This window comes from Sceloporus undulatus, chromosome 1, assembly GCF_019175285.1.
Source record: "Sceloporus undulatus isolate JIND9_A2432 ecotype Alabama chromosome 1, SceUnd_v1.1, whole genome shotgun sequence".
Lineage (NCBI taxonomy): Eukaryota > Metazoa > Chordata > Lepidosauria > Squamata > Phrynosomatidae > Sceloporus > Sceloporus undulatus.
In genome coordinates, this window is record NC_056522.1 from 340,646,225 (window position 1) to 340,672,833 (window position 26,609).

Consider the following 26,609-nt stretch of genomic DNA (forward strand, 5'->3'; position numbering starts at 1 on the left):
TGCTATCTGATGTCGGGGACCAGCAATTATTTTTCTCATGTATCAGGGACTGCTATTACATTTCTGCTTATTGGCTCCAACAGTTTAAATTGGCTCCAGCCCTTCCTTCCTTCCTTCCTTCCTTCCTTCCTTCCTTTTTTCCTGGAAACACTGTGAACCAGCAGCTGATGGCTCACAGACCAGCACCACATCAGAGATATGGAATGCTACTTTGAGTTGCATGGTCCAGAGGTACTGGGAAGAAATTAAACTCCCAAGTGTGCTTTCAACCTTGTATCTTAGAACTAGAAGGGACCACAAGGGCCACTTAGTCCAATCCCTGCTCCCAAAGTGGGTTGAATACACACAGTCCGGCCACACAGGGCAGCATGAAGCCATGTTGCTGGGTAATTTTAGTTGTTATTTTCTTCTCACTGTACATGTGCACCATCACACAAACACACCACCTGAGACCTCCAAGTACCTCCTATGTCTGCCCAGATGTCATTCCATTGCATTACCGCCCCTTTGATCAGCTGCACATTCATATTGGTGCATCGGTGTGCAAGTGATAGCCTGGAAAAGCACAATAATGGAAACCCCCCCCCCTCATATATGCCCCTTCATCTCATGTCCCCCATTGGACTGTCTGGTTTGTATATGTTGTAATCACACCCATTCCAGTTGTTGCACTTTCATATATATTTTTTTGCTTTTCTGCAACCCCGCAGTCAGGTCAGGGTGTTTATATGCAGGCACGAAGATGCACACTTTTCCAGGCTAAGCTGGAGTATCCCAGCTTCTTTTTCCTCCTGTTCTTAGCCCCAGAGTGTGGCTTTGTTTTGGTTTCCACCCGCTTTGGAGGCATGTGTCATATAAATGCCTTGCCTTCAAAGTGGCTGAAAGTCACTTTATTTCACCTGTTTTCTCCAAGGTGGTAGTATGAAGGAAAGGTACTGCATATGCTCTCTTTTAAACCTGTTTTATTCTGTGAATTTCACCAGTAGTGTTTTCACAAAACACTAATTTTAACAGCTTTGGCCTTAACAAGCCTTGCTAATTGACCTGCTGTAAGACAAACTTGTGGCAGAACATTTAAGCAATTGCCAGTAATGCATAATCAATTTAATTAACAGTTTCTTAAGTAAACAGAAGTATGCACTAAAAGTGTGGCAAAGACTAGTTAACACTTCCTTATTCATATTGAGCCACTAATGTGCTGCAGTGAGAGAAGCTTGGAACTGTCCAAGGTGCTTCTAGCTACCGAGGAAAGTATATAAGCTTACCAGTTTCTTCATACTTTCTTTTGTTGCAGGCATACATATCACAGACACAAAAATAAAGGAGTCTTTCTGGTAATCAGCTCACTTTCTGGCTCCTAATTTTTAATTTTGTAGACTGCTACTTTACAGCTGCACTACTTCTTTCTCTAGAGTTCACAAAGCCCATCCTTACTATGTGTTGAGAACTTGACCAACATCAGCATACCGTCAGACTGTTTTGGTTTGGCAGAGACAGTTTAAATTAATGTTTTGTAATCCCACTGTTTCAGTAGCTTTTAAAATGTCCCAGTTCACTATCCTCCACCACTTTCCTGGCTTCTTCTTGGGTTACTTCTATTGATGCAAACTGAGGTTAAAGTACAAAAGTATTTTGCACTCAATTATATTAGCAGCGGGTGGGGATCCGGGAGGATTCTTGTTCTTCCCAGTAGACTCAGACAAATAAACCTGCTGCAGCCTCTCCTAGTCTGTGGGGTTTTTCCTTCATTAATGACTTTTGCCATCCTGACCACATTCTGATGTTTCATCACCACAATTTTCATTTGTGAAATATTGCACTGTGTGCATCAGTTGTTATTTTTTCCATCCTTTAAATTTCTTTTGGATATTAATCCAGTTCACCCAGTTTCATAACCATTACAAATTCAGACTACATCATTTATGGCAAAGCTGGGCTGCTTGTGACCCACTAGCACTCCGCCAAAGCCCTCCAACACTCCCAACATTTTTAAAAAGTTTATTTTTTTAGGGGAAAATTTTCCCCATGGAGAAAGCCCCATAATTTGTGGAAACATTCAAAATACTGCCACCTCCCAAGCACCCTAGAACCCTGTAGTACCCCCAAATATCTTCTTTTTCCTCCATAGTCCCTTTGAAAATGGCAACAGGAAGGGATGTCCTATTCAACTCTCGGAGTGGAGAGGACATCTTTTTAATAAGATGTAGGTCTTTATTTTGCCATATTAGTGTATCTGTTTCTCTTTCTGAACTGAGATTATTTTAATATTGGTAAAAACACCAAATAGGAAGTGGCCTGAAGGTAGACAACAAAATCAATTCTCTATGTTTGAATGAAAAGCTCTTTTCCTGGTGTGAGAAAGACAGCAAAGTAGGCACCAAGCAGACTTCCCTGGAGAGGTTATACCATAATTGAAGTGGATTGCCGGAACTAAAATGGTCTGCTGCTAAGCACTTTTATATACGTAATTTTCAAACACTAAAATATTGCTAATCTGATGATGATGATGATGATGATGATGATCGTAATTTCTTACTCCCTTATCACTATTGATCAAACTGGGGAACAACAACAGAATAAACATATAACACCAGTTAAAAGTGTGTACAAAACCAATACACATAAAACCAATCTATCAATACTTTAAAATGCATAATTTAAAAATAATCTGGGTGGGCTTGCTGGAACAGGCTGATCTTTTCTGCTGTTTTAAGCATAGACAACATGTCTAGCTGATGAATCTGCTCTGGCAGGTCATTTCACAACCTGGGGTTGGTCAAAGAAAATGTTATCTCAGTAACAGTTGTCAGTTTACCGTTGGTTGACTGAAGTAGATGTCCCACAGAGGACTTAAGTATATGAGGTCGAAAATATGAAGAAGGTAATCTTGTAGGTAACCTAGACCCAAACCATGTAGGGGTTGAAAGGTAACAACCAACACTTTGTACCTTAGAAACTAATTGGCTTACTTTAGACTTTAAAAGACTGTTTGGGGCTTACCTGATCCAAGAAGCACTTTCAGTTTTCCCAAGTATATTTCCAGTCCTTTTCATCTTGAATGACATGCTGTTTGCAGACAAGAAGTACTCCAGAAAACCTGTGGCCAGATGTTCTAGAAAATCTTCCTGTGCTCATTCACATCAAGAATGTTTGGTTCTCCTTTAGCATCCTACACTAGTTAGGTCATGTGTATAAAAACATTTGGGTTTTTTTTTTAATTCTGCAAAATATGTGAATATGTGCATCTACTGTTCCACAACAAACAGTAAAGGAGGAAGTAACATTTTTTCTGTGATGAAAATGACTTAAGGGAGAGGCAATACTTAAGCCAAAATGGAAAGAAGTATATTTCATTTGTCATTTAGAATTGCAGGTGTGGGAAACAGCTGTCCATTGATGCCATGAGACAGTTAAGGTGCACAATTGCAGCTTGTGGGATCATGGTAGAACCTTCAGATTTCCAGAATCCATTTTTTAAAAAGCTTTCTCTCATTTAGTGCATAAGAAAAATAACAGAAAAATACTTTTGAATCTGCCCCAACTTCTGAAGAGTTCATTTAATACAAATCAGGATTACAAAAAACATTCTCCTCCATCTGCCTTGCATTTTAAAAACACTGCCCTTATTTAAAGATATAAAGTAACTGGATATTTATGAATATTTTATTCTTGGAGGGTGGAGGTTAAAAGACATTAAGATTAGGAAGAACAAAACTTAGTGAAAGAAGAAAGTATTTGGCTTCATATTCTTACAAAAATACCATGTACATTATGAACAGAAATCATACAAGATTGCATAGTGATCAGAATATACATTTACAAGAAGACTTATAGCAGCTCCCGAAAGCTTGCTGTATATTAGATTGTTCCGTTGCAGTCACTTTGAAAATTGTGAGGTTAATATGAGAAGAGGTTAAGGTACATTTTTGAATTTAGCCAATATGCATATGAGGATTTGAATTGCCAGAATTAGAATATAGGAACATAGGATCTTATAGAATCAAGGAAAGGTATTTTCTCTCTGAGTCAATTCACTAATTCACAGGATGAAGTCTATGCTTTTAAATCCCTATGGAGAAAATATGAACTTGTGTCCCAAAGAAATTAACAGCATACTCAATTTATTTTATTTTTATTTGTTTCAAAGATTTATATCCCACCTTTCTCCCACAATGGGATTCAAGGTGGGTACTCAGGTGAAGTACATTGTTTGGAAGTTGCTTGGTGTAGAATTTAGATTCTAGAGGTAGTTGTGTTACTACAGATGGGTTTATGCCAATGGAGCTAAAATATTAAACAAATTAAAATAACCAAATTAAAGGGCATTCCAGCTTGGGTGGCTGGCACTATGAAAAGTGCGATTTGTCTCTCAGAAGCTCCTGTGGGCACACAGACATTTAGCATCCAGTCTTTTTGATGATACCCCAGTTTAAAAGTAGCCAGAAGGATTTCAGAAGCTAATGGATATAATTGTTGTAAAGACGCTAATGTGATGTGCTGAGAGAAATCTGAGGGGGGGTGTGTGGAGGAGCAGCTATTAAAAGATATCAGTCTGCAACATGATACATGGCTTAGAGAGCAAATGGCATGTTTAACTGTATAGCTATATAGTGAACTGTTCAGGCTTCATGTTTAGGAAACAGCCTCTCATTTTGCTCCTTCATTACAGCTGCATTTCAGGTGTTGCCTTTTTATCTAGGCACCTGGCTACAGGAAATTCATACGACAATTTGGAGTTGATCCAAAGAAGGGCAATAGCGATGCTTAAGGGATTATAGGAAATGACCTGTGATTAAAAGGGGGTTGAGGGAAGGGTAAAAAGAATGAAATGTTGAGGAACTCTGATTATTTGGGGCCAGAAACAGTAACTGAGCTTCTTACCAGTTCATAGGAGATGATAACAATAACAATAACTATTATTATTATTATTATTATTATTATTATTATTATTATTATTATTTGTATCCTACCTCTCCCATTTGAGGATTGAGGCAGGTAACAGCAAGGAAAATTTCAAATACAAAAGTCACAGAAAATAATAATGAAACAGTCCCTGAAAACCCCCACCCTTCTACCCTCCCTCCCATCAATAAATAATAACAATAAAAACATTTAACTGGAATAACATCAGTTAAAATAGCTTGGCAAGAAGTGACAGCAATATGATAATAATGGGCAATAATGGGGGCAGGGGGCTGATTAACGTGGGAAGTTGATTTGTTTTAGGAGAGGTTGACTTGTTTTCTGGAAAGGCCCACCGGAAGAGGTTTGTTTTTCATGACCTTTTAAAAAGCATCAAGAGATGTGATCCGATGAACCTCCTCCTGCAGATCATTCCAGATTTTTGGAGTGGCAGCTGAAAAGGCCCTTTGGGAAGTTACCACCAATCTAGTTTTTCCTGACTGCAGTAAATTCCTCTGAGTGTGCAGGAAGGATTATATGGGAGGAGTAGTCCTTCAAGTAAGCTGGACCCAAACCATGTAGGGCTTTATAGGTAATAACCAACACCTTGCATTGTACCTGGTAGCTGACAGTTCTTATCAGTTCTTGCTCTATTCATGTTCCTGAAAGAGTTCCTAAAAAAGTTCCAAGGAAAATTCCCTACCCCCCCCCCATTTATTGATGTATTTTAGAGAAATCAATGGCCCTTGCATAGAACTTTGCTGTGTTCTTGGATTTCATGTACTTTTTGTATACTTGCAGTTGTTTGAACTGGTTGAGCAAAACAAGAAATATTTGTGTTATTTTTTAAAATATGATGAGAATATTGTAGATTACTCTTCAAAGGAAGAATATAAAGCATAAGAAAGAATCTATGTGATGTAGTGGCTGAAGTGGTGGACTTGGGAGATCAAAGTTCTAGTACCCACTGAGCCTTGAATCTCAGTTGGGTCAGTCTCTTCCAGTGTGACCTACCTCACACAATTATTGTGAGAATCAAGTGGGAAGAAGATGAACTATGAACTACCTTGGGCTCATTGGGGGAAGGTGGAATATAAATGTTTAAAAATTACATTTAAAAATTAAGGCTTTTCTAGAATAGGCCAAGCTCATCTTGCTCAGTTTCTCCTGTCTATGGCTGAGCAAATGACTCTAGGGTGTCCACAAGTAGGGCATGAAGGCACCAGCCTGCCCTTGTTTTTTGTTTCTAACCTGTGTTGTTTGAAACAACAAAAACAACAAAAACAACAAAAACAATGCTGCTTCTGAGCATGGAAGAAGTGAAGAGCTATTGGTAAATCCATACACCTGCCTAGTCTCTTTTCAAAGCAATCTAAACCAGTGAGCATCATATGCAATGTGGGAAGGCATGCTTTCCTTTCTTTGTTTTTCTTTTTTTACCCATCTTTTAAGGGACTCAGAGGATCTTACAGGTCAACAAGAAATACACAAGGCAGTCTCTACCTACATGCTTATAGTTCAAAAGACATGGCATAAAAGTGGGAAGATGAGGAGAAGGGGAAAGGGAAAGGGAAAGGGAAAGGGAAGAAAACTCAGGCATTATTTTCTAAAGTGAACGCTGAAGTGAAAATAGTTCCGTTGGTAAAAACAAAAAAACAAAACCACAAGTGTTCTGGTGCTTTAGATGCTAACAAATTTTATTTGGCATAAAGTTTCATGGAGCTCAGCCCACTTCATCAGATGCAGTTCAGGTAGCATTATGGAATGGCTGCTGCACTGCTAGGTAACAGATGGGAAAGAAAAGAAGCCAAAGGGAGCTGATTTCCCAGCACAGTGGACAGCATATCCTTTCTTTTCTTCTCCCACTTCCTGATAGAGTTTCAACTATTCCAGATCTACAGCTGATTAATTTCACATAGTAACTCAATTATACGGATGCTAGTGTCATGGATAAAAAGTTCTTTCTACTCTCTCTATGTGTTTTATTGATGTTGGAGAGTTCTACTACTGTTGCTGTATATATATTCAAGTTGATTCCGATTTATAGCAACCCAAAGGTGACCCCATCGAGATTTTCACACCAAGGCCAATTCAGCAATAATCGTGGTAGTGAAAGCTAATGCCACAGTTGCACTACAGCACTTGATATTTTTACACAGTGATGCAATCCTGTGATAATTGCAACATAAATGCCAAATAATATTGAGATCGCGTTCATATCCATGAATGAATTAGTATTAGTGGCACAAAGGTTGTCCCATGAAGAGCACAATGCAGAAATCAAGGCGAGAGGTTACTAGAGCATGTATGACCGTTTCTAGGTCAACTGCTCTAGGTAGGGGTGAAACTGGCGTATCAGCCGAAGCTGATAACAGGCACTCCTGGCTGTCGCATCAATTTGGGAAGACAGTTGAAGCGACGAATCCAGGAGCACCCTCAAGCTGCGGACACAGTCTTTCAGGGGAAGTTTAACCCCATCTAGAACTGGCGAACTTATCTTCATACCCGTATTGGGGTTACCTATCATGAGCACCTTTGTTTTATTTGGATTCAGCTTAAGTCTATTTCCCCTCCATTACCGACTTCAGGCAGTCATTCAGGGGGGAGGTGCCCTTCTTGGTCACTGAAGCAGCCCGAGACATAGAGAAGTAAATTTGGGTGTCATCAGCGTACTGATAACACCCTGCCCCATGTCTCCAGATGATCTCACCCAGCGGCTTCATGTAAATGTTAAACAGATGGATGTCCTGGATGAGCATGATGTTGTCTGAAAATCTTCAGTGTGATCGCACAATTGTGCTGGGATTATTATGCCTTTTACTCCTGTCTTATTTCCCTGTGTGAAAATCACCAATCACAGAGTTTTTTTGGCAAGATTTATTCAGAGGAGGTTTGCCATTGCCTTCCTTTGAGAATGAGAGAATATGGCTTGCCCAAGGTCACCCCGGGGGGCTCCATGACTGAGCAGAGATTTGAAACCTGGTCTCACTGTGTTCTAGCCCAACACTCTAACCACTATATCATGCTGACTCTCCCTGCTACCACCTCTGAAAACCTCCTAGATTTATAACTTTCATAATGAAATTCACCAGCAGGACATAGAGACTTTCTTTTCTCATATTGACTTTTCCCAGCTTAGCATATCACCGCAACAATTTCTTTCAGAATCTTTACACTTAGAAAAAATTATCAGTGTTATACCAAATTTGAGAAATGGGAAGTCCCCTGGCCCTAATGGGTTGGCAATGCTGCAACACTTTTTCCAGTCTGTTAGCACCAAGACTGCTCCAGTTTTACAAACATATCTTAGCATCCGGCTCTTTGTTAAATGATACCTATATTATCCTGATACCTAAACCTGGTAAGAATCACATTCACCAGATTAACTACTGCCTTATATCCTTTACTTAATGTTGATATCAAAACAGTGACAGCTGTGAAGTCGAAGGCTTTCATGGCCGGCATCCATAGTTTTTTGTGGGTTTTTCGGGCTATGTGGCCATGTTCTAGAAGATTTTCTTCCTGACATTTTGCCAGCATGTGTGGCTGGCATCTTCAGAGAATCTTCTACAACATGGCCATATAGCCTGAAACCCCACAAAAAACAACAGTGAGAGCTGTTTTACCTAATAGATTACAAAAAGTAATTTCTTCTTTGGAAGTCCTGACCTGGCAGAATTTATCAAAAACAGGCAGGGAGCTGATGATATTCCATTAGTTTTGGGCTTGGTTTAAACTTGGATAGAATTGATCAGCCACCTGCAATTTCTTTAGATGCTGAGAAACTTTGGATAAAATTTACTGACCATTTATTTTCACAGTATTGGCTTTATTTGGGTTTCCTAAAAAAACAAAAGATGGTAAGGAAACACTTTTATGGAAGGTGTGGGATAAAGGGATTGCTACCTTAATTCATGTTCTTAGTATTGATGATAGGTTTTGCCTTTTTTTAATGTTGCAAGAGCAATTTAAACTACCTCTATCAGCTAGATGGCAATATCTACAACTGAAATATTTGTTTACATCCAGATTTCGCCCTGCAGTTTTAAGAGCATTTGAGGTCCCCTTAATATTAGAGACATTAATTGAGGCCAACCAAATATCCAAACCAACTTGTTGTTGCTGTTGTTGTTGTTGTTGTTGTTATGTGATTTCAAGTCATTTCTGACTTATGGTGACCCTGAAAGTTTTCTTGGTAAGATTTATTCAAATAAGGTTTGCCATTGCCTTCCCCTGAGGCTGACAGCATGTGACTTATCCAAAGTCACCCAGTGGGTTTCATGGCCTAGCTGGTAATTGAACCTTAGTCTCCAGAGTCATAGACCAACCTTCCAAACCATTACATCACACTGGACCAACACACACCATTTCTGTTATCAATAAATTAATATGACATACAAGATTTACAGCAAAAATGGAATAGTGAATTGGAATATTCAATTTTGACTAATCAATTATCATTGGTTATAACATCCATAACTAGTATGGCTATAGATCTCTGCAGAAATTGCTCTTTCGGGTACATTCGGGTATATTGGTCACCATAACATATATTCAAGAAAGGGATTTCTAAATCAGCAAATTGTTGGAGATGTTAATACTACTAATGCTTTTTCAGTGTATATGTTCTGGAGTTGTCCTATAGTACAAGTGGCCCTCAGGATCTGTTACAGACCCACCCCTGTTGGTAACAAAATCCACGGATGCTAAAGTTCCAATTTCCCTAATGGTGATGTGTGTATGCTGCTGTGCCACCAGGCAAGGCAAAAGGGCAGTGTTACCCCCTTCAGGACTCTTGAATCAGAGACAAAGGCCGGTTACACACCGGCACTTTAGTGCGTGACGAGCACGCACTAGGGTTACAAAAGGGCGGTGCTTCTGCACCGCCCTAACCCTAGTGCGTGCTCGTTACGCACTAAACGGCGGCGGCTCTTCCATACGACTGAATCGTGTTTCATTTATGAGCAGATACAATTTGGAGATCTATTTCATTTTATTTTGCAGTCTTAAGGCAACATCACAGTGTTTTCTTGGCAAGATTTGTACAGAGTGGGTTTGCCATTGCCTTCCCCGTAGGCTATGAGAGTGTGACTTGCCCAAGGTCAGCCAGTGGGTTTTTGTGACTGAGTGGGTATTTATACCCTGGTCTCCTAGAGCCCTAGTACAATACTCAAATCACTGCACCATGCTAGTTCTCAAAACCTTCATTATCTCTTTCCCTTTTTTTGTAAATTAAAAAGCATCAAAGGCTTTAGACCAATATTCCCCTAGAGTAGACCCACAAAATCAATATAATTTACATACTGCAAGTATTGACTTATCAAGTCCCCATTCATTCATTGGATCTATTCTAGTTGGGACTGAGCTTGTTTCATCTTATAACTGAATCTATTTGTGAGTTTTTAAGTCTGCACAAAAATTCATACCCATTTTTATGCACATTTCCCCTAAAGTACTAATTTTGAACAGCAAAATTTACAGAAATGTGAATATCATACAATAACTGTGTTTCAGTTTTTGGTTTGGTTTGGGAAGTGCAAATTAGATTACATTATTAATTCCTCACCCCCATTCTCATTCCTGGGTTTAACACAGAAATTTTCTGGGCTGCATTTGAGATATCTGCTGGTAGAGAATGTATGCATGAATAAATATTACATTAGCTTTCAGTGTACACTTTCAAAGGTCAAGATGGGCACAATTCCAGCTATATGTGTCCCCCCCCCCATCAGCTAATAAGGTTTTCTGTTTGTCACCCACAGGCTGCTAGGCAGAATGTCTACAGATGAGCGGCACCTCACCTCCAGCTGTGGTTCCTTCATCAAGACTGAGCCATCTAGCCCATCATCTGGCATTGATGCCATCAGTCACCACAGTCCCAGCGGTTCATCTGATGCCAGCGGTGGTTACGGCCTCACCATGGGAGGCCATCCCAATGGCCTGGACTCACCCCCCATGTTCAGCAGTGCAGGGATTGGGGGTGGGCCCTGCCGCAAGCGGTATGATGACTGTGCCAGTGCCATCATGGAAGATTCACCCACCAAATGCGAGTATATGCTCAACGCCATTCCCAAGAGGCTGTGTCTAGTGTGTGGGGACATTGCATCGGGATACCACTATGGAGTGGCCTCCTGTGAAGCATGCAAAGCCTTCTTCAAGAGAACAATTCAAGGTATGGGATCTGGGAGCATGAGCAATGCAAGTGGGATAAAAAGAATATTCAAAAATATGTTTAGAAAATGGTCAAAATGTATTTCTTCAGTCATGTGAAAACACCCAGTAAAATAGCAAAAAATTACAAAACAGGACCCAATTTATGTTGGAAATGTAACAAAACAGTGGGAACTTGGTTCCATGTTTGGTGGAGGTGTCCAAAATTAAAATTGTATTGGAAGAATATACATACAGAAATAGAACACATGCTAAAAATCAAATTTGAAATGAGACCAGAGAGATATCTGCTAAACATGTTAGATAACATGAATTTCCAAGTCAAGAGAAAACACGAAAGAATTCTGCTTTATTTAGTAACTGTGATAAGAATCGTAATAGCACAATGTTGGAAAAGTCAAGAGATGCCTACCTTGGAAGATTGGTTAGTAAAAATTTTCGAAATGCAGGAGATGGACATGTTAACAGGTCATTTATCACAGAAAGACAGTACAATAATAACAGAAGAGTGGGACCCGATTTTAACATATTGTAAAAAGAGACAATAGAGGGTGCAGATTACAGTGAGCTAAACGCATCTAATGTATGATTAAGGTTTGATAAAATTAGAATAGTAAGATCAATACTTTGAGGATACAAGCAGTAAATAAAGATAGACAGAAGAAAGAGAAGAGGGAAACTTTTACAATGTAAATTGTTGAGACTATGTTCTAAGGCAGAGGTAGGCAACCTGCGGCCCGCGGGCCGGATGCGGCCCAGCAAGGCCTTGGGACTGGCCCCAGCCCGGTCCTGCTGCCAATTGCCGCCGGAGCCTTTGGCCTCTCCCGTGAGGGCATGGGGCCTTTGGCCTATCAGGAGAAGGCAGGCAAGGGTGGCCAAGCAGCAGGCAAGGGGGGCAATTGTCTATAGAAGCCTCCAAAACATGCATTTATATTAACATTTTTTAAAAAATAAGCAAATTTTTGGCGTGTCCTCCCTTTAAAAAAAAAAGTCCTCCATTTGACAATTTTGTCCTACATTTGGCCCGGTTTATTTATTTAATTAATTTTTTAAAAATTATTTAATTATTTATTCTTTGGCTTCGGCCCCCCAGTTGTCTGAGGGACAGCAACCCAGCCCCTGGCTCAAAAAGGTTGCCTACCCCTGTAAGGCAACAATGGAAGTAAGGTTTATATCCAGTTTATTGTCTGACACTGTAGAAAGGGGAATTCCCTTTCAAATGTGATATGAAAGTTGTGTTGAGCATGCATTTTATGTTTTAATAAAATAATTAAAACAAAAACAAAACAAAAAAGAAGACTAGAACAGACAAGAACCTTTGCAGTTTGGAACTTACTCTGTACAAAATCCACACACAGTTTTCATGTGCAGAAGCCAGCATTTTCAGTGCAGGAAACAGTATTTTCTACATAGACAGTAATATTACTGTGCATAAATGTTATTCTTCCATGTAGGAAATGCTGGCTTCTGTTTCCACCAGCCTCATGCAAATTTCATCTGAATAAACCTTGAACTGTGAATAATTTTTTAAAAACTGCACAGTTTTAAAGATTTTTTTTTCACAGCAGGAAGGAAGTTGCTAAAATTACTCACCACCTCTTTCAAGAATGGAATTAGTGAAGAACTGCACATTAATCCCCCTAGAGTGAGATGGTGAATGGGGCAAAGCAGGTTTCTCCATTTGGAGGCAGAAGGCATCCCAGCATTTTTCCCAGGGACTGGGATGGTGGGGAATGGGATGTGCTGTTGAATTTACAGGAATGTGAGGGAGACTGAGACTCAGGGTATATGTGAATTCATGATGGACATGAAAACTGAAATATCTTTCACATCCATTACTGTTTTATTAATCTGAACAAATAGTAATTAATGCTACACACCTTCACACATTTCTTTCTTTCTTCCTGTGCTTTATGTGCATATCTGTTAATGAGCTTCTTGAATCCAGTACATTTATTTTCAGCTGCTTCTTGTGCATTCAGTAGTTGCAGTCATTTAATTGATATACTTGTCAGTTCATTCATATAATTAGGCAGACCCCCCCCCCCCCAGCATTCTTTTCAGTGATGAAAAAGAACAATGAACTATGGGTGTTTTTGGAAGGAGCCCAAGATGAATTCCTACTTGCTTCATTTCAGTAAATATAGCACCCAACTAGAAAATGATAAGTTGATCTCAGGGGAAATAGAGTCTGTTCAGAGAATTAGGGAGGAGTGCGAATTTAAACTTTACTAGTTTAACTGTACTAGTTTAATTCTATTCTCACTTTAGTATGTGTTTAATTGTATGGCTCTTTTAATTGTAAGCCACATTATGTCCTAGTTTTTTGGGTGGTGTTGTGGGGAAAGCAGAAATAAATAAATAAATAAATAAATAAATAAATAAATGCTCCACCTCCTGGAGGGAATCTAGAGAATCACCATGGGAATTGTGACCTTATGTGTAGTAATGACATTTTGCTAACATTCAAGAAAGCAATACCTATAACTTTTGAGAATTTAGAATTTTTGGCATGAAGTTTATAAAAATTTGGTGTGTGTGTGTGTCTATAACTGGAAGGGAGTTTGCTGAAATTAGACATGTTTTTATCCATGTACACGTGTGTGCACACATGCATGTGCATGTATACTCACAAGCACACTGATTTTCAGGTATTGATTATTGGCAAACTCATAATCTAACCCAAACCACAGCTATCATTTAACAATGCCTTCTGAGTCAACTGTAGTCATCAGAAACTGATGTTGTTGATGGCATTGCCAAAGTTGGATTCTAATGTTTTGCTACAAGTTGGTGGTCTTCCATTTTTCTGTTTGTAGATTGTGGTGAAGATTAATTCATTTGTGCCTCTGTGGGAGGTGATGACATGCTTTGGAAGAAGGAGAAACAGTTCTTCCTTCCAGAACAGGTCTTTCTATGTTAATAAGCATTGAGTGAGTTTTATAAGAGGTTCTGTGATGAAAACCTAGCCTCCTGCTAAGCTGGGAAAGAGGAAATATTTTAAATTGTCAGAAAGGATGGGGAAGTTAAGTTTGGCAGTTACAATGATAAGACAATGTGTGATATTTCTGATTCAGAGCCACAGATTAAACATATAACTGAACCAAGCAAAGTGACCAGGGAGTGAGGCAGTGGAAGAATGGAACATGATGATCTCATAGTTTATTTTTCATCATAACCTTGCTAGACACTTATTTGCATGCTGGAAGTATTAGCAGAACTAATTATCAGCTTATGGTCCTCCCTTGTTTTTCACTCTGAATTGAAAATGCTCAACAATTTCCAATTGCAGGCTGTGGCAGGGCAGGGAGGTAGCAGTACAATAAGCCACATCTAAATTTCATTCTATGTTGGGGAAGGGGGTTATGTGAAAACATGACTTACTGGAAAACACAAAAATGTTGAGAAAATTTGAAGGCAATAGGAGAGAATGGAAGATTGCATTATAGGTGGATTGACTGAATCAAGGAAGCCATAGCCCTGAGTTTGCAAGATCAGAGCTGGCCCATGACTAAAAAGATCATTGGAGACCTCTCATTTCTGGGTTGCCACAAGCTGAAATCGAATTTATTGAATATAACAGCTTATGGAGTGCTGGAAGTCCAGCGGCCTTTGGGTACAGCAAATTCAAGTTTTCTCACTCCCTCAACAACCATCTCTTCCTTAAAAAAGCAAAACAAAAAACAAACAAATACTTTTCAGCCTTGCAGGGGGGTGCCACTCCAAAGACCTCTCCACTGGATGGATGGCATCAAAAAAGGTGATCCAATGCTAGTTGCAATCTTCCACTGAAGTTAGAACATCATCAAACATCACTGAATATCCCTTGGAAGGGGAGAACAGCTCCATCCTATGCCCTCTGGTCCATTTTCCAGCCTAGATGTGTCAACTGCAATGTGTTACCATATAACATCCCAAAGATATTATAATGAACTTTCTTTTTCCACCATTGATTCTCAATGGTAAAGAATCTATCACCTGAAAACTAAAGTATAAATACAAAATCTGACCTAGTAATTTCTTCTGCTTTAATTTTCAGCAACAGTCAGCCCTCTCTATCCATGGATGTAGCATCCATGGATTTAACCATCCACAGCTTGAAAATGTTTTTTTTTTAAAAAAAAAAAACCAACCCAAAAGCAAATTGATTTTCCCATTTTATATAAGGGACAGCATTTTACTATGCCATTGTATATAATGGCACTTGAGCATCCATGGATTTAGGTATCCAAGGGAGGTCCTAGAAGCAAACCCCAGCAGACATCAAGAGCCCACTGTATTATTAAATCTATAATTCAGAATAAGATAAAAGTACTTTGAAACTAATGCTCTCTTGATGAAGCTTAAAACTTAAAGACTGCTTACTGACATGCTACATTCACTGTAAACCATTTCTTTTAACATCAGTGGTTTTATCTGTGGTATTTCAGGAAGATGTTGTCTTCTCCAAATTTCTTACTTTTGCAACAAAAATTGAAAGTACAATAATTTTGTTCCATAAACAATCAGACATTTCTGCTAAAAACTTTGATATCTTATTGGATAACTATAACTCCCATAAGGAGTAACAATTGCTTATCAGAGTAAGAACCACTCTTTGAGTCACAGGATAGAGGTGGAAGGGGCTTCCAGGACTATCCAGTCCAGTCCTCTGCCACACAGGAACACACCACTCTTCATCATTTCCAACAGTTTTCTTTGCATATTTCTTCTTTTTGTCCAATGAATGATGTCTTTCAACTCCACATTAAGAATGGTCAGATATTAACATTATTAATTACTAATTAAATAAACACCCTGAAGCTTTGCCATTAAACAACAGATCAACACAGAGCTTAACCTGTAAATCACTTCCTCTCAACCAAGGGTCACACAGTTGATATACCCCGCTCACTTCCATGCAGGTATTCTCTAAAGATGCCAGCCACAGCTGCTGGTGAAAAGTCAGGAATCAACTCTTCCAGAACATGGCTACATAGCCCCAAAACCCCCACAAAACTATTAACATTATTCATATTAACAGTATCATATCCTCTGGTTTGGAGAAGCTACCCTCCCCTGTCCTGTCCCTAGGAGGAGAGCTTAGATGCTGTATCTTCTCTGCAACATCAGTGGCGATTGCAACACATCAATAGACATCTTAAATACTGCTGTCATTCAGAGGAAGAAGAAAATATGCACCCACCATCTCATGTGAGTTAAACAGCCACATTTGTAGGGGTTGTCATTCAAGTTAAAACAGTTGTTATCCATATTATATGCTGCATTAATTATATATATATATTTTAAAATTCTCCCTTGGAGACTCAGGTGCTCTTAGATTTAGGCCATACAGTGATTTGTGCTACACCTGCCCCATCATTACTGACATCTCTTTTTTAAAACAGTTAGTGGTGAATTTGCTTGATTGCCTCCATGTAGTTCTGCATTCAGATACATTGCTGTTTGTCAGTTGGTAAACCTGCTAATTGTCTAGCCACTAATAACACAGGTGTATGTGTGTGTGTGTGTGTGTGTATATGTATGTAGGATATTAGAATGATGAGATCATTGGAGCTGTACAGCTGAGAAATTACAGCTGCCAAAAAGCATTTGCGGGGGGGGGGGATATCTTGTCCTTACAATGAATTGATCTATGTGCACAAAATTGTGGAGGCCCCAGGCAGGAAGCAGGTTCAGTTCTGCCCGGTTCAAGCCAGGCTCTCTGCCTTGGTATCTCCTTTGGTCATGTCAGGGACCTTGCATGGCCTGCCAATTCACAAGGGCTGAATTCTCATATCTTTGGTCCCTTCTGTGCCAGAGGAGGGCTCTGGGGCCTCTGTGTACAAATTCCTAGGTTGCTTCCTAGATTTTGGCCCCAGTTTTCCACTGAGATGTTCATGATTTAAAAAGTAGATATCCTATGTTGCTGCTGCTGTTGTTTTAAAATCATGTTAATTCAATTATTCATGGCCAAACAGGATCATTGCCAGACTCAAAGTATATTGTCACACATGCACATTTATGAACATGCAAGGACACGTGCCTCTGTTGCTGCTACTCATTGGCATGCACAGCTTCTTGCTCCGACTGCCGAAGGCACCCCAGAGCTATTTTAGCCGCTGTCTGCCAGATCATCCCTAGTCCACAGCGACTGAAGTGGCAACATGACTGCCAGCCAGTGGAAGGCTGCTGGAATCCCGATGAGTTAATCTCATCACTTTATCACAGGGCACTTACAGAAATTGCAAGGCAGCCGGGGCGGCTCTGTTCTGCTGGCAGCCAGCCTCAGGACCCATAAAAGAAATTGAGAGACCTGGGGGGGGGGGGGAGAAATAAAACAGAAACAACAACAAAAACACAGAAGAAAACTTTGCTAAAGTTTTGAAGAGAGCAGCCAATTTCCCCCCTGGCATTGCTTGTCTGTGTCAGACTGTGTCATATGTGTCTCCTTCTTTTCAGATAACAATAAAGGTGGAGGCAGTGGTTGATGTTGGCTTCCATGTTAGTGGAGTGGTGAATCTATTCCAGGTTTCAGATTGAAATTTAAGGACCTCAGAAATGGTTCAGATTTTTTTTTAAAGAAAATCAACAACACAAAAAGATGCCATTTATAGACCAGTAGTGTTTTAAGACATTGCCAACTTAGCTATGTTCAAAAGTAGGATTCCACCCTCCCCTGCATTTCCTTTCTCTTCGCCATCCCAATCACAACTTCTTCAAATCAAAAAAGGGTCTTATAACTGAACCCATGAGCTAATCCAGCCTATTTTGTTTTATTTTTGTTTAGAGATACCAGACTAAAAGAGCCCCAAATGCTTTTGGTTTTGGCTCCTATTACTACTACTAATTTTGATCTTAGAATAAGTCTTTGTTTGTTAGTTTTAGCACTGCATTCTTGTGCTATGCTCCTTTGGATGTACTTTATTGTACAGGCAAAGGCTATGAAACCAATGGTAGCAAATAAGTTCACGACGTCCTAGCCAAGAATTTGTGATTCTGATTGGCTTGCTAGAGGCTATGGTGACTATTGGTGGCAACCCAGGGCATGTGCTTATAAAGGAGCAATAGACCTTTCTGACCATGGTAGGCTTCTCCATTGCGGACAATGTCTGAGAGTGGGAGAGATAGTGGCTGAGTGTGGAGGTTGTCTCTTGCCTTTTTTTTCTGCTTGATTTTCTCCACCATGTCAGGGAATAATTTATATTAAATACTCATCTGTCTTGCTTCACTTGAATGTTTCTGTACTGCCCAAAGTGGGACCTTTTTCAACCACAAAACTAAAAAGACCTGTAAGGACTGACCAAGCTGGATTCCACATATTAGAATAAAAATCAGTAACAGAAAAACACCTTGTGTTGCCTTAAAATCTTCCATTTGATGTTGTCATATAAAACTAGGAGGTGTCAAGAGAAATTTTCTTGGGAAAATGAGTTAGCCATGGTAACAACCACCTTCATACATAGCTCAGATTCTGATACAATGTATTATTATTCACGTATAATTGAGGGAAGAGGCTCAGCACATATATAAGGCACTGGATCTTTTTTGATGCACAGGTAGTTCTGTTTGAATTGCTGTGTGACTATCATGGGTGCTGACTTGTTACTGATGCTGCTCATCTGTCCCTTGCTGGGCTCTGGGCCCTCGTGCATGGCTTTGAGGAAGGGGAACAGGGAGGAGGGGATCAAAGACACCAGGCTCAGCAACTTCTTGACAACTTCTTTGGAAGCTGCTCCTATGTGATCCTCCAAGCACAGACCAGCTTCACCTTTCTAGTAGTTCTGTTTCTGGTGTGGAACAGGCAAAGGAGAGTGAAACCCTAAAGGAGCTGTCCAAGGTGCTAAGCCTATTTGGGGAATAAATCTTAGGACCTTCCATAATATTTTTAAAGTCCCAGCTGAATATTCAGAGTGGATTCACCATGCCATTGACATGGAACCCATCAGTTGATGAACTGATAAAAGAGTAATTTGCCCTAATCAACTGTACCAGTTCAGTTACTCCAACCATGCTTTAGCTTTTGTGTTCCTCTGAATTCTGCAGTGTTTTTGCTGATCTAACAGTGTGACCAAAAAGGCATAAATTAGAGGAAAATATATGCAAAATGCATATAGTAAGGACACCATCAAATCAAAAGGCATATATTAGGGCAATATGTTTGTTAGAATGCATATATTAGGAGGAAATGCATGGCAAAATGTATAGTTTTTTTACACATATGAAAATGAGCACAACATTTCGTGCTTGATTTAATAATAATAATAATAATAATAATAATAATAATAATTCCCTGAACTGATGCAGGAAATCGACAGAACTAGTTGGTGCAATAGAAAACAAAACCAACAGATTCATCATTCCCTAAATAAAAGGTCCTTTTTGCAGCAAAGGAACAATCCTTGCTGCAGTATCTTAACCTCACTGCCATGCACAACAGAAGGTGGTCTGAGAGTCATAGGATTTTTGGGGGCACTTTCCTAGCTCCACCACCACCCCTTTAAACCAAGAGAGTAATGAATCCACTAGAATAGACTAGGCATTCTGTTGGGAATTTATGATGTCATAAACTGCTTTACAATTGTACAATTTAGAACTCAGGTGTCATGCAATGGTTGTATCCCTAGAATCAGTGTGATATTGTAGTTGCACCACTGAGATAATTGAATAAACAGAAGAAGCATGACCATTGGAAATGGCTGAAATTCACAACAGTACAGCATTTTGCAGGACAGGGTGCCCTTGTGCAATGAGAGGGGGCAGGAAGCCCCAACAGAGCCATGGCACACTGGTAATCCGGAACAGAGAGCAGTGGAAAGTCATTGGTGCCCAGTCAGAAAAAATTCTCCACTTTTCATGTTGCTATATTGTTCAGCGGAAGTTTCCATGTGCAATGGAACAACTTGCATGATGCTCTATTGCATACTGCCACAATTCTCTAACATTGTTGACATCATGTCAGCAATGTTGCTCCATCATCACAAGACTATACATCATAGCCTCAAATTTAGGATCTTGGCTGAAATTTCTAGAATACACTTTCATGGATGAAAGCATACACTTTCCACAATGCATCTAATGAAGTAGGCTGAGTCCATATAAACTAGATATTTCTTCAAAGGTGCTACTGGATCCCTTCATTTTTGTAAAATGCTAAAACTGAGAAACACGGCTATCTCTTTTAATATTACTATTGTGGTTTGCAGATATTATAGCCTTGCATATGAAAATGAGGAATGAAAGATAGAAGTTCAAGATTATGAATAAGGAAAATTTAAAGATGTTGAATAACACTGGCCCCAGGACAGACCCCTGTGGGACCCCACTGGTCACTTCTCTCCAAGATGAAAAGGAGCCATTGTTGAGCGCCCTTTGGCTTCGGTCAGTCAACCAATTACAAATCCATGTAACAGTTGCCTTGTCTAGCTCACATTTTACAAGCTTGTTTGCAAGAATGTCATTGGGAACTTTGTCAAAGGCCTTACTGAAATCAAGATATACTATATCCACAGCATTCCCTTCATCTACCAAGCTGGTAATTATATCAAAGAACGAGATAAGATTTGTCTGGCATGACTTCTTTCTCTTAAACCCATGTTGACTTTTTGTGATTATGGCATTGCCTTCACAGACTCTTTGTTTAATGATCTGCTCCAGAATCTTTCCTGGTATTTATGTCAGACTAACTGTACGATAATTATTGGGATCCTCTTTTTTCCCCCTTTTGAAGATGGGGACAACGTTTGCCTTCTTCCAGTCTGCTGGGATGTCTCCTGTTCTCCAGGAGTTCTATGACAGAATTGGGGGCATACTTATCAAATTTGCAGATGACCCCAAATTAAGAGGAATAGCTAATACTCCAGTGGACAGGATCAAAATTCAAAATGACCTGAATAAACTGGAAAACTGAGTCACAGCTAGTAAAATGAACTTCAACAGGGAGAAATGTAAGGTACTGCACTTAGGGCGGAAAAATGAAATGCACAGATATAGGATGGGGGACACCTGGCTTAAGGAGACAACATGTGAAAGGGATCTAGGAGTCCACAGTGCGACACAGCAGCTAAAAAGGCCAATGCAATTTTAGGCTGTATCAATAAAAGTATAGTGTCTAGATCAAGGGAAGTAATAGTGCCACTCTATTCTGCTTTGGTCAAGCCTCACCTGGAATATTGTGTCCAGTTCTGGGCACCACAATTCAAAAATGACATTGAGAAACTGGAGCGTGTCCAAAGGAGGGTGACTAAAATGGTGAAGGGTCTGGAAACCATGTCCTATGAGGAACGACTTAGGGAGCTGGGGATGTTTAGCCTGGAGAAAATAAGGTTAAGAGATGATATGATAGCCCTGTTTAAATATTTGAAGGGATGTCATATTGAGGAGGGAGCAAGCCTGCTCCAGAGACTAGGACCTGGGGCAATGGATGCAAGCTCCAGGAAAAGAGATTCCACCTCAACATTAGGAAGAACTTCCTGACAGCAAGGGCTGTTTGACAGTGGAACACACTTGGAGTGTGGTGGAGTCTCTGTCTTTGGAGGTCTTTAAGCAGAGGCTGGATGGCCATCTGTCGGTGATGCTTTGATTGAGATTTCCTGCATGGCAGGGGGTTGGACTGGATGGCCCTTGTGGTCTCTTCCAACCCTACGATTCTATGATTCTATTATGCTTTCAAAAAAGGGGGGTCCAGTTTTCTTTTTGGGGGGAAGGTACTCCAGAGGGGCAGAGTTTCTAGTTCTATTCAGACTGTGGCTGGCCAGATGTACCTGTCTTGCCATTGCAGTTCATTTATGAACTAGAAATCAAGTTGAATTTTGATGTACAGCTTTTAAAGATATTTTGATACTCCCCTTGCCATTGAAAAGCAGCTGTTGTATAGTGCCAGGCTGAAGGCTGAATGGAAGCAAGTCTCTGAGCTTCAGCATAGTATCTGCTGTTTTGAGGCCATACCCTGTAACATTTACTGATAAAAACCTAGACACATGTGGCCAAGTCCCATCAGAATGGGGTCAGATGGGTGTGGCTAGGCAAAAGGGGAGAAGAGTTATTAATAAAGAAGATTACACAAAACTTTTATTTTAAATGGAGACATCTAGAATGTATGTATTGAGTTTAGAAGGGGCATGGCTCCTCATTCTCCCTCTGTTCCTCCCTTCTGTGTTAATTGAGTACAGACTAGTTTTGCCTTTTGAACTCAGTTTACAGCAACTGAAGTACCCTGAGAACTAAGTGGAAGGAAGGGAGAGACAATGAGACATTATAAAGCAGCTAAGAAAATGGGACAGTAGTTGGATTAACCAGGGCTGTCTCTGCTAAACTAGAAGGTATGTGAATCAAACCACATGGTGGTAGAGTTATGGGCTTGCAGATGGATAGTGGAGAAAGGGAACACTGTCTAACACTGATGATTGTCAGGATGTGGATGCTAAAGAGTAAGATGTGTAGCTGAAAACATTCCATAGGCATATGGGCAAGTGTCAATATGTTCTGGGCTTACAATATTTCTCAATATGACTTGCCGCCATGGAAGCATGATGTTTGTTTTTTTTAAAGGAAAAAGTACAAATAACAATTTCAATGTGATGTATAGTCCTGATTTTATCCCACAGCTAGAGTCAATGCCTTTTGTATGACTATTATCAAATATGGCTCAAATCCCACCCTCCTTTGTACAGTTAATGGGTGGCAGTGGCAGCCAGTAAGGTGGTGGAGGAATTACACCTCAGAGAAAACATGGCATACAAAGTGGCATTTTGTATTGAAGTGCAAAGTCATAATGTGCTTGTGTGCCTTCAAGTCATTTCTGATTTATGATGACCCTAAGGTGAACTTATCACAGAGGTTTCTTGGGAAGATTGTTCAGAGGGGTTATGTAGTTGCCTTCCTCTGAGGCTTGCCCAAGGTTTTGATGCCTGAGAGGGATTCAAACCCTGGTGTCCAGAGTGTAGTCCAACACTCAAATCACTACACTGCACCACATTGGCCCATACACAATAGATATATTAATAAGGTTATCTTTGCGGATAAAATCTCTCGGATAAGGGCTGATCTTGATGCCGGCATTAGTTCAGAATCTAGAGTAGAGGTGTCCAGAGCTTCTGTGGTCTTGGTTAAACTGGATCACTTTGAGTCTGTCTGTACCGAGGATGTGGACAGGATTCTGCGAAGTGTTAGGAAGACGACTTGCTCTCTCGATCCCTGTCCTTCATGGCTGACAGCTCAAGGGGGAACGGTTGTGACTAGTATGTTACACCGAATTATCAATACATCTTTCAGGGATGTGCAATTTCCATCTGCATTAAAGACGGTCATAGTAAAACCTCTATTAAAAAAGCCCTCCCTTGACCCCCTAATTCGGAATAATTATCGGCCTGTCTCGCTGCTGCCATTTTTAGGGAAGGTGATCGAGAGGGCAGTCGCCTTTCAGCTTCAGGGACTCCTGGATGAAATGGATTATCTCGACCCATTTCAAACCGGGTTCCGGGCGGGCTATGGAGTTGAGACTGCCATGGTCGCCTTAGTTGATGATCTCCGTCTGGGCATGGACAGGGGAAGCGTGTCCCTGTTAGTGCTTTTGGACATCTCAGCGGCCTTCGATGCCATCGACCATGGTATCCTTCTGGATCGCCTGAGAGAGCTAGGTATCGGGGGCTCTGCTTTGCAGTGGTTCCGTTCCTACCTCTCGGGCAGATTCCAGATGGTGGAGCTGGGGGACTGTCATTCCGACAAGAGGGCCCTTACATCTGGGGTCCCTCAGGGAGCGATTTTGTCCCCTATGCTATTTAACATTTACATGAAGCCGCTGGGAGAGATCATCTGGAGACATGGGGCGCGGTGTTATTAGTACGCTGATGACACGCAAATAGTCTTCTCTATGTCTCCGACTGATGCAGTAACTAAGGATGGCATCTCTCCTCTTGATGCCTGCTTGGAGTCGGTAATGGGTTGGATGAGGGAAAACAGACTCAGTGTGAATCCAGAGAAAACGGAAGTACAGTGGTGCCTCGGGTTACGAAATTAATTCGTTCCGCCATTCCTTTCGTAACCCGAAAATTTCGTAACCCGAAACACCTTTCCGTTAGCACTGGAAAGCCTATAGCTGCACTTTGCAGCATTTGAATTTCGCGCCGAAATGAATTTCGTAACCCGAAAAATATTTCGTAACCCGAAACAGTTTTTGCCAATCCAACTTTTTCGTATCCCGGAAATTTCGTAACCCGATCATTTCGTATCCCGAGGCACCACTGTACTGGTGATTGGTTCTCCTGGTCCAGGTAAGAAAGTTTTTCCACCTGTCCTGAATGAGGTCACGCTCCCTGTAAAGGACTCAGTTCGCAGTTTGGGGGTGCTCCTTGACTCGTCGCTCCACCTTACATCTCAGGTGGATGCGACAGTTAGGAGCACCTGTTATCAGCTTCGGCTGATACGCCAACTGCGACCCTTCTTGGACCGAGGGGACCTTGAAACCGTTGTACATGCTCTGGTAACCTCTCGACTAGATTTCTGTAATGCGCTTTACATGGGGCAACCCTTGTACCAATCTTGGAAGCTTCAATTAGTGCAGAATATGGCAGCAAGGCTGGTCACTGGTTGCTCCAGGGCCAGCCATATAACACCTGTTCTGAAAGATCTCCATTGGCTGCCTATTCACTTCCGGGCTGAATACAAGGTGTTGGTTATCACTTATAAAGCCCTATATGGCTTGGGCCCAGGGTACTTGGAGGACCGCCTCTCCCCATATAGTCCGCCCCGCACTCTTAGATCAGGAGAAAGACATCTGTTGACGGTTCCAGATGTCCACTACGCTGTCACGAGGAGGGCTTATTCTGTCTCAGCCCCGAGACTCTGGAACGCACTCCCTAATGAGCTCCGCATGTCCACTTCCCTTGATGTTTTCAAGAAAAACTTGAAGACTTACTTTTTTCGTCAGGCATTCCCCCCATGAACGTTGGTGTTATTTTTCTCCCCCTGAATGTGACATTTTTCCATTCTGTCAGCCTTGTAATTGTACTGTTGTTTTTATCTTGTTATTTTATTGTATATTGTGTTTTTACATTGTTTTTACTATGCTGTAAACCGCTATGATCCATGGAATAGCGGTATATAAATAAATTTTATTATTATTATTAGTATTAAGGTTGAAATCAGTAAAAATCGATAAAACAAACAAACAAAAATAAAAAGGATATGTGTGGTTGTTAACCTGGGACCAGGCCTCTGCTTGCCCCTCATATTCCATATCAATTTAATATTAAAAAGGGATGCTGGGGGGCTGACCTAGGCATGATCCCACTGTGGATGCCTGACCTGCTCACACATGGAAAAACTGATTAGGGATAGCTAGGGTTTAGAAGTGCCCCCACCCCCCCATGATGGGATTCCCCAAGGCCCCAGCATAATCCCTTTTGTCTACAGAGGGCAGTGAGAGGATCATGGTCAGAAGTGATTGCTCAAAACTACCTGAGACAAGGGAGTGCTGACAAATCCCTTTGTCTATCTAGCATGTTCACATCAATCGCCCATCTGCTTCTAGTCTGAACTACTCTTCTCCCCAGGAAACCATTTAGCAGAGCTTCTAATCCTTTCAGGTTTTGGTTTCTGCCCCCAAGATACAGTTCTGAATATGTATACAGCTAGTAAAACAGACATTCTCTGGTCTTGGTCTAGTTTGCAAGGAGGCAGGCACTCTGTCAGTTTGGGTAGACTAGGCTAACCCCACTTTATGCAGCAGCTATGGAGTGTTCTCCATTACAGATTCCCATAGATTGGAATCAAGATCCACATCAGTAACATATCATCATTAGCAAGGTCTTAAACCAATTCCACTTCTCCCAATGTTGCTTTCCTAGCTCGTGTGTGTGTGTGAGAGAGAGAGAGACTGTGTTGTTTATTTCTTCTAATACAAAAACAAAATTCTTCTAATTACAAAAACCTGTATGAATCTACCTCTGGAGTTCTGTGTGATTTGGTCCTAACTGGGTTGCTATCACAGGCCACTGTTATCCCAGTCATACTATAACTCTCATTTGAGCTAATACTAAAATTTCCCTAAAATTTATTAATTTGTGGGCATCTTTTCTGACCCCCCAGCATTTTGGATAACATGATGAACTGGTACAATAAAGTGTGACAGTTAGCTCTGTTGGAACAAATAACTCGTAAACACCAAATCTAAAGAAAAGAAAGAAAAATATGATTTTACTATGATTTGGGATAATTTCATTAAATATATGGTTCAGGGAGATACTGCTGGACTTCCAAAGGTATCCCAGTTTGTTTGTTGTTGTTGACTGTGCAGGAAATGTATCATATAGTGACATCAGATCACCCCTTTCACGTGTAACTGAACAACCTAGGGCTACTTATTTTGACAGCAACCATGTGATCTGAGTAATACCTCTATTTAATCTCATTCATCCCTGCAAGCACCATGTAAGATAAACTACTATTTTCACAGATTTTATTTTAACAGATAGTATGATAGTAATTAATTCAGGACTTTTTGGTAGGGTTTAGGACAGTACATTATTACATTCATGGGGTCCAGCATTTTGAGTTTT

The 26,609-nt window shown here is 40.5% G+C and overlaps 1 protein-coding gene and 1 pseudogene across 3 annotated transcripts in view; one reads left to right on the top strand and one right to left on the bottom strand.

The window, feature by feature from the left end:
- Positions 1–26,609, top strand: part of ESRRB (estrogen related receptor beta) — a 240,160-nt gene that overhangs the window by 162,194 nt on the left and 51,357 nt on the right. For all 3 annotated transcript variants that reach the window (XM_042445916.1, XM_042445917.1, XM_042445918.1), the window contains one exon: positions 10,665–11,074. In XM_042445916.1, the coding sequence (XP_042301850.1) occupies positions 10,665–11,074 (410 nt within the window). The remainder of the gene's footprint in view (positions 1–10,664; positions 11,075–26,609) is intronic.
- Positions 17,819–18,674, bottom strand: LOC121919698 (annotated as a pseudogene).